Source organism: Terrapene carolina, unplaced genomic scaffold, assembly GCF_002925995.2.
Source record: "Terrapene carolina triunguis isolate 2854851 unplaced genomic scaffold, T_m_triunguis-2.0 Scaffold85, whole genome shotgun sequence".
NCBI classification, from domain to species: domain Eukaryota; kingdom Metazoa; phylum Chordata; order Testudines; family Emydidae; genus Terrapene; species Terrapene triunguis.
In genome coordinates this window covers 52,106,647-52,118,863 of record NW_020664436.1, presented here as the reverse complement: position 1 = coordinate 52,118,863, position 12,217 = coordinate 52,106,647, and the positions used below count along the sequence as shown (strand labels likewise).

At 40.6% G+C, this 12,217-nt stretch overlaps 1 protein-coding gene across 1 annotated transcript in view; it reads left to right on the top strand.

Annotated features, from left to right (window-relative positions):
• Nucleotides 1-3,352: 3,352 nt before the first annotated feature.
• Nucleotides 3,353-12,217, top strand: part of EYA4 (EYA transcriptional coactivator and phosphatase 4) — a 231,314-nt gene continuing 222,449 nt past the window's right edge. Inside the window, exon 1 of the mRNA XM_029911051.1 lies at nt 3,353-3,707. Coding sequence (XP_029766911.1) covers nt 3,585-3,707 — 123 coding nt within the window. The 5' untranslated portion in view covers nt 3,353-3,584. The remainder of the gene's footprint in view (nt 3,708-12,217) is intronic.

The following is a 12,217-nucleotide window of genomic DNA, read 5'->3' as shown; positions in this document are numbered from 1 at the left end:
TACTGCTGTTCACAAATCTAATAAAAACAAATGAGTTAGCAACACTTTTTCTTATAAAAGTAGTCTGTTAATAGGATGGGTACTGCGCTCACTAATTTAATTCTGCATCAGGGTTGTCAATTTTAATTATTTTCTGCAAATCTGATTTTTCCTTTGCTCCAGTTATCCTCTAAACTTTCATGTTCAAAATTCACTTGATCTTTCTGGCTTGATTCTACGCTGTGTTGATTTCATGTGTTTTTTGGGGGTGAGGGAAGAGATTAAAATGTTTTTCTTGCTGAATTTTTGAAGGTCAAAGAGTTTTCTAAGGCTGCTTCACTCGCTGAGTGGCAAGTCTCCGAAGACATCAAATATTGAGTTTTTATAAACTTGTTTTCATGAGGAAAGAATTCCCTAAGGGAGTTACTACTAAACCTGTGCATTGCATAGCTCATATACAACAATTGCACTAACATGGACATCTTCCTACCAAATTATTCCAGAGGTAAGATGACTTAGGTCCAAATTTTCAAAAATAGGTGCCCAAATTAGGCCCCTAAATCCACCAGGCATCAAAATAAGAGACCTGATTTTCAAAAGCACTGAACACCCCACAGCTTCCATTGAAGTCAATGAGTTACATGACATAAGGACTGAAAAACTACAAATCTGTTCAAGTTTTGTTCCCATCTACCTCCTACCTGCATTATATCCAGTGGCATCATTAATAAGCAAAATGGTTTGCTCCTTCAGCACGGCATCAATTTTCATTGAAAATATTTTCCCTTTGCAGTAAATTGGTTTTGCCATTCCCCCTTTGACATATAAATAATTGAAAAGTTTTTAAAGTAATTATCAAGGACTAGATGGTCTCAGAATTGCCAACACACATTCTTCAAAAATCGTAAGTCAGGGCCCTCAAAGTCATGAGATTGGTTTAAAAATCATGACTTTAAAATATGTTTAGCGTTCTTTATTTACCTTCTGTTTTATGAGCCTTTTTAGGTTCATGTTTTCAATATGTTCTTCACAAGGTAGGGGCTAGAACCTTTTTAAACAATGAAAACTGAGACTTGTCATGTATGAGCACTATTGTGAGTGCTGGAGCTCTGAGGAAAAACAAAAATATCATCAGACTCACTATAAAACTGCAAGTGTAAGTGAGGAAGAGGTGGGAGGGTGCAATGAGTCTTCTGCTCTTCTCTTCCTTGTGTGCAGGGAGTGGTACAGTGACTCCTCATTTAAAGTCGTTGTTACGTTGCTGATCATTAGGGAACATGCTAGTTTAGAGTTGTGCAATGCTCCCTTCTAACGTTGTTTGGCAGCCGCCTGCTTTGTTTACTGCTTGCAGGAAGAGCAGCCCGTTGCAGCTAGCTGGTGGGGGCTTGGAACCAGGGTGGACCGGCAGCCCCCCTTATCAGCTCCCTGCTCTCCTAAGTTCCCTGTGCAATAGCTGCCTGCAGTTCAGCTGTATCCCTCCCCCCACTGCCATGTGCTGCTCCTGCCCTCTGCCTTGGAGTTGCCCGGCGGGGCGGTTGGGGGGGGGGGGGGGGGGGGGGGGGGGAGGAGGGAAGGAAGAGAGGGGGTAATGTCAGGGTGTGCCCCTCCCTCCTGCTCCTGCACCCCATCTTCCACAGAGCAGGGGGGACACACCAGGGCTCAAGAGGGCTCAGCAAGCTGATCTAATTAACAAGGCAATGTACGTAAGGGAAATGCGCGTATTTCCCTCCATTCCTGCTGCCTTGTGTAGAGAGAGAGTTAACCCATGAGGGCTCAGCCAATTGCTAGTTCATCATTTAGCAGTAAGGAAAATATCCCACCCTCTGACTCCTCCACCGCAACCAAGCTTCACAATCATCACTGTGTACCAGTATTAAATTGTTTGTTTAAAACTTACACTGTGTGTGTGTGTATATATATATATAGAGAGAGAGAGAGAGAGAGAGAGATAGTCTTTTGTCTGGTGAAAAAAATTTCCCTGGAACCTAACCCCCTCATTTACATTAATTCTTATGGGGAAATTGGATTTGCTTAACATCGTTTCGCTTAAAGTCACTTTTTCAGGAACATAACTACAACGTTAAGTGAGGAGTTACTGTACTAAACACAGTCCTTCAACTCCCAGCACATAAGGATTGGGTAAACTTTGCCCCACAATGCATCGGGCAAGGGCCCCCTTCCACACTGGCCAGGCAGAAAGGAGACAATTGCCAACTCTAAAAGGGTATAGTGGCAGGTGCTGTTGCATGTTCCCTCAGTGTTCCAGTGTGCACCTGCACATCTCTGCTGTAGCCTCCCCAAAAATACAGAGACTGAGTTACAGCCTTCCTTTTTTAGAACAACCAGAGAAGAAAACAGATTGCAAAGCAGGGGCCAGCTTGTGGTACCTGTATTCATGTTGGGTATATTACCTTACCAGTATATTGTGCAAAGGAGTTGAGGACGTTTAAGGTGCTCCCTTATTGCCTTGCACTCTACCACTACTTCCTGTGTACGGGGGACTGCAGGCTCTGCACAGGTAGTTGGGGGGGTGGGGGGAGGAGAGAGTGTGTTGATGCTGCTTCTTCAACACACCCAGCAACGTGGGGCTCCCCCCCAGTGCCTTGGGGAGCTTGTGCTGCATCCTAAAATAGTCTATGCCCTGGGCAGAGTAGTAGGGAGACTATAACTCTGAATCAGGGGCAGTGCAACGGCTTGCTGACTGTGGGCCAGATGATCCCAAGTCACCTAGCCCCGTGTAAGTAGTGCCATTGATGTCAGGGAGCAAGGCACTACTCAACCCGAGTAAAAGTGGCATGAGGGGGAGAGAAAGAGAGAGAGGGTTTGTAAATATGAGCAAATGCAGCCCCCAGGTGTGTAATTGCTCAGTAGTTAACCCCTGCAATCCTTGCTCAGGCAGAGCTGCTATTGGAGTTAATGGGAGTGAGGGCTGCAGGCCTGAGCCCCGGGGAAGAGGGAAGGTCCCGCGGGGGAGGGAGAGTTTGGGTTATGCCTTGACACCTGGGAGACGGGTGCTCTCCTCTCGCTAGCCTGTGCGTGTGCAAGCAGCAGCGCTGCCCGGCGGGCACAGGGACAGCGGTGACGGCAGGAGCGGCGGAGGGTTCCGGGTTCGACCCAGCGCCCGGGGGGCGCTGCTGGGGCAGCAGCACGTGTGCGCGCCGCGCCGGGGCGAGAGCGGGTGTGAGGCTCAGGAGCAAGCCCCGCTCTGCACGCTGCCCGGTAAGCTCACCAGATACCCACGCGAGAAAACAACCAATGGCAACATGCAGCTCCCGGGGCTGCAGTAAACACGGTCACAGGCTCAGCCCCCCGGCCCCGAGCTGTTACTGCACCCTTGGCCCGGCTGCCTGCACAAGTGCAAAGCAGCGCCCGGGGCGGGGTTGTATCGCGTGCTCCCCTCCCGCTTTGGGAAACCAGCACCCCATTGGGGTTCCTCTTTGTGAAGTAGTTTTCTGTGTGTGTGTGTGAGGGGGCAACCAGTTGCACGCCCTAAAGTGAGGAGAGTGGTTACTTTTTCCCTTGCCAGTCCCCCTCCTCCCTCTCAATCCCGTTTGCTCTCGGTTGCGGTGTGTGGCGAAGAGGGGGAGGGAGAGCCGTGGAGGGGGATGTCCTCTTGTTTTGCCGGAGGAGCAGCGCAAAGGGGGAACCTCGACTTGAAGAAGGGGCGAGAATCAACAACCCGGGAGCAGCCCGAACAGAAAGGTAGCGGCGTGTCCCCGAGCCAGGAGGTGAGTGTCGCTGCTCCGCTCCCCTTCCCACGTCGCCCCCTGTGTGTTTGTGTGTGCGCGCCTCGGGGTTAGTACTGAGCCTTGGTTTCTTCTTTTTGAACCGGCTGCCGCGAGACGCGGCAGAGATCCCCGGGAGCAGCGGCTGATGGCTCTGAGCCCTGCTGGGCACCGAGACTGGGGCTTGTCCAAACCCAAGCGAGTAGCCCCCTTTCTCTCGGCAGGGGGAGAGATCCTCGCTGACTTCTGCTCGCGCCTTTGGCCAGGCTTTTCTGCCCCGCTCCAGGTGACCGGGGCTTGCGTTTCGCCCCCACCCTCCGATCTGCTCTCCCTGGAGCTGGCTAAGCCCCGAGCCGTGCGGGGGTTGCCCTGTTCCGATGCAGTTCGCTAGCCCTGGGCTCTGTAGCCGGAACCGCAGAGCGGTGATGCTGGAATGAGTGTATAGAAGGAAACTCACCAGCCTTTTCTTGTCACCCCCTTAGTGCCGCTTTGCAGGCGATTTTATTTTCTCTTTCAAGGAACCTCCTCCCCGCCTTGAGGAAGTTTTGTGCTTAGTAGTCAGTGAGACATACGCGGCCGAGTTTGGGTGTCATCGCTGCTAGGGCAGGAAATGTAGAAGAGGTGGTCAGAGACTGAAATTCAACGAGTTTTCTGGAGGTTTGTTGTGGTAACTTGACTAGCGAATCCTGCCAGCAACCTGAACATGCAGCATGAGTTTTGTAGGATAACAAACCTTGGGGGGAGGGGGAAGTTTCCTTAATTTATGGCAGCTTTTGTAAGAACATGCTTAGCTTTCAGCACTGTAAAAACGCAGATGGTTCAATCTGGTCTGGAAAATATGCCCTTTTGTTCAGTTGTACATCCTATGCCATGCAACTTCCAAACTCCCTCCTACCCCCCAGACTCTAGCAGTATTTAAATCGACTTTCCTTTCTTAATAAAGAACGTTTACAGTTTGCAGCCATTAGAAAATATCTGATGTGGGACCGTCTCGTTTCACACTGGCAATAAAATAAGGAAACCATCGTAATTTCTGCAGCCTCTTTCGCAGTATTTGGAGGGAGTGGGGACCCAGGGCTCTCTTGTTTTTGTTTCTCTCCCATTTTCTTTCTCTAGGGGAATATAGATATGAATGAAATATTGGTTTTCTTGTGGTTTAAAGCCAGACACAACCGTGTGTTCTTCCTCCCCCGTTCCCGCTAACTCTCCACTGTAGACGAAGACACGGGAATCGTAGCCCTAACCTAGTGGGGTCTAGTTGTTCCGCCTAGGTGCATCAGCACCGCATGCAGGGGCTTGTGTTTTGGTTTGAAAGCACTTCCACGTGGAGGAGAGTCTGTGTGTGTTTGTACTTAATCTGAGGTGGTAACAGGATTCTCCGTGTTTAAACCCAATGGGCTGTTGGCCATTAATTTGCCTCTCTGGCTGTCATTACGGACACTTCCAAAATCTGATACCTAAGAAAAACTGCAGGTTAGATTTCACATTAAGGACTCGTAGTTAAGTTTTGTTTCACCTCCTCTGTCTTTTTTTGGCGCGGCACATAGCATCCACTTAATCAATAGAGAGGAATATTAGTGGGGTCTGGCAATTAAACCCAAAGTCTCTTTGACTTTTTATTTTTAAGCAAAGGCGACTGTTTGCAGTGCTTATGTTTGTGTCCACTGCGGTGTCATGCAGTGTAAGGGGTTAGGTGACAGCCAGTCTTAAGCATTTTTAACAGAAGTGAAAGAGATCCCAGGATAGAGTCGCTGCCAGTCAGTAATTGGCATCTAAAGTTTCATTTACATTTATGAAACTGACTACTATTAAAAACCAAGTAGATACATTGTTGTTTTTCCGTAATCTTGTGAGCAAGATTCAAAGGAAAGCACAAGGAGATACGTACGTACATACATACATACATAAATTTTGTTTTTTGGTCTAGTAATAGGTATTTTACATTGCATAGATCCGATTTAGGTAGGGATATCTAAAAAAACAGAGAGCATTTTAGGTCATTTGAATTTAAACATTTTAAATAATGAAATTGTTTTGCATTGAAATTCATATAGATTTTAATTTAAGGTCTGATTTGCACATATAAAATAGTAGAAGCAGTAATATATGCAGACTAATTAAAATATATTTAACAAAGTAATAGACAATTCAGAATTACATTGACATTTACTGAGAAGTATATTTTCACCATATACAGTTATAAATGAAGCATTTTTATCTGATTTCTGTTCTCAATTTGATGCTATCTTTCACTGTATTATATATATCTTTTTATGTATTAAAGATTTGGATATAGCATAATTTCAGTTTCCAAATACAAGTTAATAGTGTTTTGTTGTATGTTCAACATTTTTCTTTGATTTCTTAACACAACTCATCACTTCTTAGTGACCATGTAAATCAAAATCTTAAAATCACTGTAGACTTTCCACTTTTTTTCCATGCAGTGCACCCATACAATGCTGCAGAATGTAGATCTTTACATACCTACAACTTATGTTGTACTATAAATGATATCAAATAAGTGGAAATACAAATGGACACCTTCCACCCCTTCTTCCAGTACATTTTAACATTTAGTGTTATCAGGGCTAAATCTAAAACAAACACATTTAAAAAAAAAAATCTTTCCTGTTTTGTTTTCTGGATGCTGGCATTCATGTTACCACCTGTTTTTTAATTAATTGTAGTATCTTAAAAGGAAAATACAAGGTGAAAATGTCAAATAGTTACTTGTTCAAATGATATGTGCACAGTTATAAAAATAAATGTTAAAATATGTATCTTTTGGATTGTTAAATTATACTATTATATTCAGTTGAATCATATGCTTAGAGGACTCTTTTATGCAGTAATGGCTTACAGCACATTACTACTCTTCTGCAATAGAAATTTATTCTGATATTAGTGACTGAGAGATCATGGACAAAGTTATAGAACAGGTTCCCACTATCACTGAGTTCCAGTGTTACTCATACTACATAAAATGTATTGTGCATGAGCATTTGAAATACAGAAAGACAATGTCCTATTGCATATTTTCAGCCTCTTATTCAAGCTTTGAAAGCTACTGTTAAGTTGTTTGGTCTTGTGTACCTTAGTTTTACTTTACAGTATTATAATAAAGAACTTTTATGTATCAGAATTTGGTTGAGAATGGGCAAAGATAATTATGCACTTTTGACAAGAGTTTATTGTATTGAACAGTGTTCATTCTATTTTTCAGGTAATGTAAACTACTTTTTTCTGTTTAATATGAAATTCAGTCAAGGAATTCTCCCTCCCCCCCCCCCCCCCCCAAAAAAAATTATATCTGTCAAGTGCTGTAGAAAGAAAATACTAATTATTTATGTGTTATCTTTTTCTGTTTTGAAAGTGAGGATTTTATGAACTCTGGGTAAAACCAGTCTCCCTTTTTATAAAGGATAGTTTATTCAGTGTAGTTCTACATTGCAGCTGCTGATCATATTTCATAGAGCTGTTAAAGCACTTAAAACCTAAAATTAGGTACCGTCTGGTAGTAAATATTTCAAATCACTCCTGGAAGAAATAAATAGAAAAGTGTGCTTTCAAAATATGACATTTTAAAGTCTGTAATCTTACAAAAGCAATCATGCTTTGGTTTTATTAAAAATAATATGCTTACAACTTAAACTATACACAAAATGTGTTTTTAATTTTCTTAATCTCTTCTGAACTATCACCATATAGAAATCTTAAACTAATTGTGTATGAGACCATAATTAGGTATTTTGATACAGCAGACAATGCTTGAACAAAGTGTACCAAGAGGCATCCAAATGAATTTCTAACATACCTGTATCTCCACTTATTATTTCTTACTGGGCTTAGAAGTGAAATGTATATTCAGTTGCTTGTTGACATGAAAGTTTATGTAGGGCATTTAATAACAGAAAGTATAAAACTTACTTTTTTTTTTATCCAGACCTGTAATCAGCTGTTTTATATAACTGTATTCAATTCTTATATTTTGCTTTTGTTTTATAGTAGTTATTTTGTTTTCAGTTGGGAACATGGAGCCAAGCTCACCTTTCCATTCATCATAATATAGTTTGGATTTTCCAAAAGAATGTAACCCAGACAGAAGAAGTGAATGATTTGCAGATAGTTGTCAAGTGTTTTTAAAGCTTTATAAAAGCCTAGCAATAAACCAGGGTTAGTAGCAGCACCATATGTACTAAAATGCCTTATGATGATGCCCTAGGTTTTACTGCATAGTTCAATGTTCCCTGTGATTTCTGGCCATCTCAGAGTACACGTTTATTGTGACTGCAGAAACAATTTATTTCAATTAATAAATGTTTTAAAAATTGTTCAACAGAAAAACAGCTCAGATACCATGTGAATTAAAGATGATGTTTAACATTTTGGTGGTTGTTTTAAAAGTTTGTAAGTAAATGTGAAAAATGTGATATTAAAAGCAGTTTCATGATAGGCAGTTTTCTTTTTTAGTTTTAGATATTGTATAAATGTGAGTCCAACTGTAACCTTTCCTGTCATTGAAAAGCGCTAATTGATCTTGCGGACCCTGACATAATAATATAGTTTGATATTTGAAACCATTCAGCTTTGGCATGGCCCTTTAATCACCCCTGAGATTTCAGACATGGTTCTGCTGAAGACATAAAACTATTCCCCTTTTTGAAATCAAATAAAAATGGTTTTTAAAACTAAACTTTGTATGTGTTTTTTTCCTTTTGAAGTCAGTGGGCGTTTTGCCTGCCTAAACTCTGAACCTGACTGTTTAATTAGACTTTATAGTCTGCAGTTAAAAATACTGTTACTTGTATTTACATGTGTTTTATAATGGTGTCATTTTAGATATTAATATATAGAGATCGGTTGTTGGGTTTTTTTGTGCAAGAGATTTTTGGCCAAGTCCATACTTCTATCTGAATATCAAATTAAATCAGAAGTGCTTAAAGAAACCTGGGTCCATCTTACTTATAGCAATGTGAAAGCTCAAATGTGAGGAGCACATATCTGGTGAGTATAATCTTCATTTTATTTGGAAAGCAAGTTTATTTAATATTTGCATTTTGAGTCCATATTATAAATTCTTTTTGGCAATATTACTTGGGACACCCACAGGAGGGGACTCAGTCTAAAATAGCCATTAGACTCAAAACCTGAGAACTGTACTGGGCACATATTCTACCTTTTGCTTAAATATTAAACATTTTATGTTTTTTCTTAATCCTGTATTAAAACAGACTGGACATTTCTGCACAATCTCGTCACTGAGCGTTCATGCTGACAGGTTTATATATACTACTTGTCACATTTTTTCAGCAAAATGGCCATGGCTAATGGCAAGCTCAAAATGCCAAGTATAAGCACTTCATTTTCAAACTTGTCATAGTGTTGTATGGCAAGAAATGATTCCCATAAGAGCTTTCAGTGCTGTGCTGAGCAAGGTCAGTGCATTTTTTCCGTTTAAATTCCTACTCCTTAGAAAAAGGGGGAAAATCTTTGTGATTCCATACTGGGCAGCTATTGCTAGAAGTACAGTAGAATGAGTAAGTTTATGGGAAAATGGTTAATTGGTGATTGTGTGTTGCTTGAACATCACTTCTTGAGCAATTTATCTGTACAACAATGGAAGAGTTCTGTAGCTCTGTTTTGATTGCCTTATACTGTGGCCAGAGTATACTATTTTGTAATTTGTCTCCTCCGTTCATTATAAAGATCTTTCATAGACACTGTCTCCCACAAAATACCTGCAAATAGGAGTAATTTCATATATTGATAGCTCTCAACTTTTTTACTTGAAGGTGAACATATTTTTAATTAATTTGACAATGTAACTTTCATAGCGTTACACTCTGATGCTAACCTGAGATGACCCACTTACGTTGACATTGTCAGCAATGTAAAGAGTTACTGCTGCCTTTTTTTTAATTGGGTTGAAGCAGAGAGTAAGTATTCTGCTACTGACACATCTATAATTAAACCACAAAAATCTGCATCGACATATCAATAAGGGTCTGACTGACACTACAAAAGAATAGAAATACAGAGTTAAGCTTGAAACTTTGAACAGAATTCTGCTGGTTATATGCATATAACTATTGAAATCAATGCCTTTGCATGGATGTAACTGGAAACTTGATTTTAGTAGATCCTCAGCTGGTGTAAATCAGTATAGCTGTGTTACAATCGGTGGAGCTATTCAGTTTTATATTAGTTGAGGATCAGACCCTCTATCTTTATCTTTAACCCAGTCTCCTATGCCTCAGATATTGTCGTACACATGTGTAAGGTTACATGCACAGTTTGGAGATTTCTGCAATATCTAGACAGAACAAAGCGAGTTAAAGATAAAGTTACAGTCAAATCTTTGAATTTTCTCCTTTTTGGGCTTTTCAGACTTATGAAGGACTATTTTGTTTTAATTTTTTATAACCGTATTTAAAAGAGCATAAAAGGGAGAACTGTGAGCCAATTACATCTCCGGAGCATTGGCTCCATTAAACGTAGTATATCAACTGACTGTTTTCATTTGTTTTAGGTCATTTTCGTGTTCATGAAAGTGAGCAGTCATAGAACAAAGCATAGTGTAGGTGGGTTATATGCAAATTTCCTTGCCAAGTTCAGTCAGTGCATCTCAGACCCAACCTGCTATTCCAGTTCTGGTCCTCTCAAATGGAGAGAATAATAATTGTGCTAAAAACTATATTGGTTTTGTGACCTGGATAACTTTTTTCTAGGTAATTCATTTTCAGTTTTCGCCTAAACCTACAGTAGGTCTCCATAGGTGAAATGTTAAGGTGGTAATCCATTCTACTGCCTATATTAATATTTATTCTACAATGCTGTGATATAAGGAACTGATAGTCTATCATGTTAATCTTGGTTAGTTAATATCTCTTTCACCTCTCAGCCAGATGATTATGTATTCAATTACCATACCAGGAGTTGGCCTAATAGCCGCCTCTGCCACTTTAGAGCAATAATATTGGGTGTGACTGCAATGAAAATGGTAATGCCCTTCAGATGAGTTTCCAACTGCAGACTCTCCTACTCATTTCTGGTAGCCATTTAGATGGGTATTAACAGTTAACTTGTTTTCATATCAAATATTTTATACTTAAGGTATGTACTATTCTCATTTCTCTGGGGGGTAGCTGGTACAGTAATCAAATTTTGGCTTAGGCCACAAGTGAGATTGAACTTGGAATGCTCTACATAATCCCTGATGGATACTTAAAACTACCCTGCAGTTTTGGGCTTATTTAGAAATCTATACTCAAGAAGTCACAATTAGAATAGAGCTCAGAGATGCTTCAGAATCAGGAGTAACCGGCATTGGGAGAGTTCTGTATGGCACATTTTGGAGGTAACACTTCTGGGAAGTTCTGACAGGTATTTTTTTTTTGTTGTTGTTGTTTTTTTTTAGGTGACCTTTTAGAGGTGACAGTTCTGGGATTTATCCAATAGCTATGCAGAAATTTAGGTGTAATATGAGATGATATACATTTTCCATTTGGGTTCACTTCGGTTTCAAACTTGTTCTTATGAGGGAAAGACAAAGCATAATTTTATTGGAAGAAAACTTTGTCACCAAAACGTATAGCAACAGCTACTGATTGGGTTCTTTTACTGCTGTCCCGTGAAATGAAGTTGAATCATTTCTCAAAAGTGGCTGTTACTTATCCTTCACCCTAGAAAAGTGTTTAATTTATAGCAACTATTTTTTATTAGTCTCCACTGTCACAAAGTATTAACTTGCACGATATCATATTGCAGGTGTGTTTTGTTTGCAGATAATATGGTACATCACATCATTTGTTCATTTTTTATGAGAGCAATCAGAAACTTTCTAGTGAAAAAAACTGTAGTTGTCTATCAGATGTATTATTTTATACTATGCATACAGAAGGCACAAAAATGGTATAGTGCATTTTAATATCCAATGCCCAAACTGTTGCCTGACAAATCTAATATGATTATCTGTTTGTGACTTTGTATGCAAGGGTCTTTGAGGACTGACAATTTTTTTTAAACTTGTTTGACTGATTTTTTTTAATACACTTACAATATATTGCATAGCAGTGTATCTAGTTTTCATAATTACAGTTGCATAGTTAGTGCCCTTCTTTATGATTTGAAATTCGCCAGTGGTGTGGTACATTATCCTAAGGACGTCCATACCACTTAAGTTCTGCATAGGGACTGCTTGGAGGATCTCCTAGGATCAGAGTGTCCACTAAAGGGCTCCAGTATACTGTCTTTATGCTAAAGAAGGGTACTCTGAGCCATGGAGTCAGCATGGAAAACCTTCATTGGAGAGGGGGAGGCCAGAACAAGCCTATTGGGTCCTCATTTTCATGGATTCAGTGGCCTCAACATCCCCCACAAGTGGAGCAGAGGAGTTGTAGCCACTATTTCTGTTCATGTATCAAGGGGTAGCCGTGTTAGTCTGTATCTACAAAAACAACAAGAAGTCTGGTGGCACCTTAAAGACTAACAGATTTATTTGGGCATAAGCT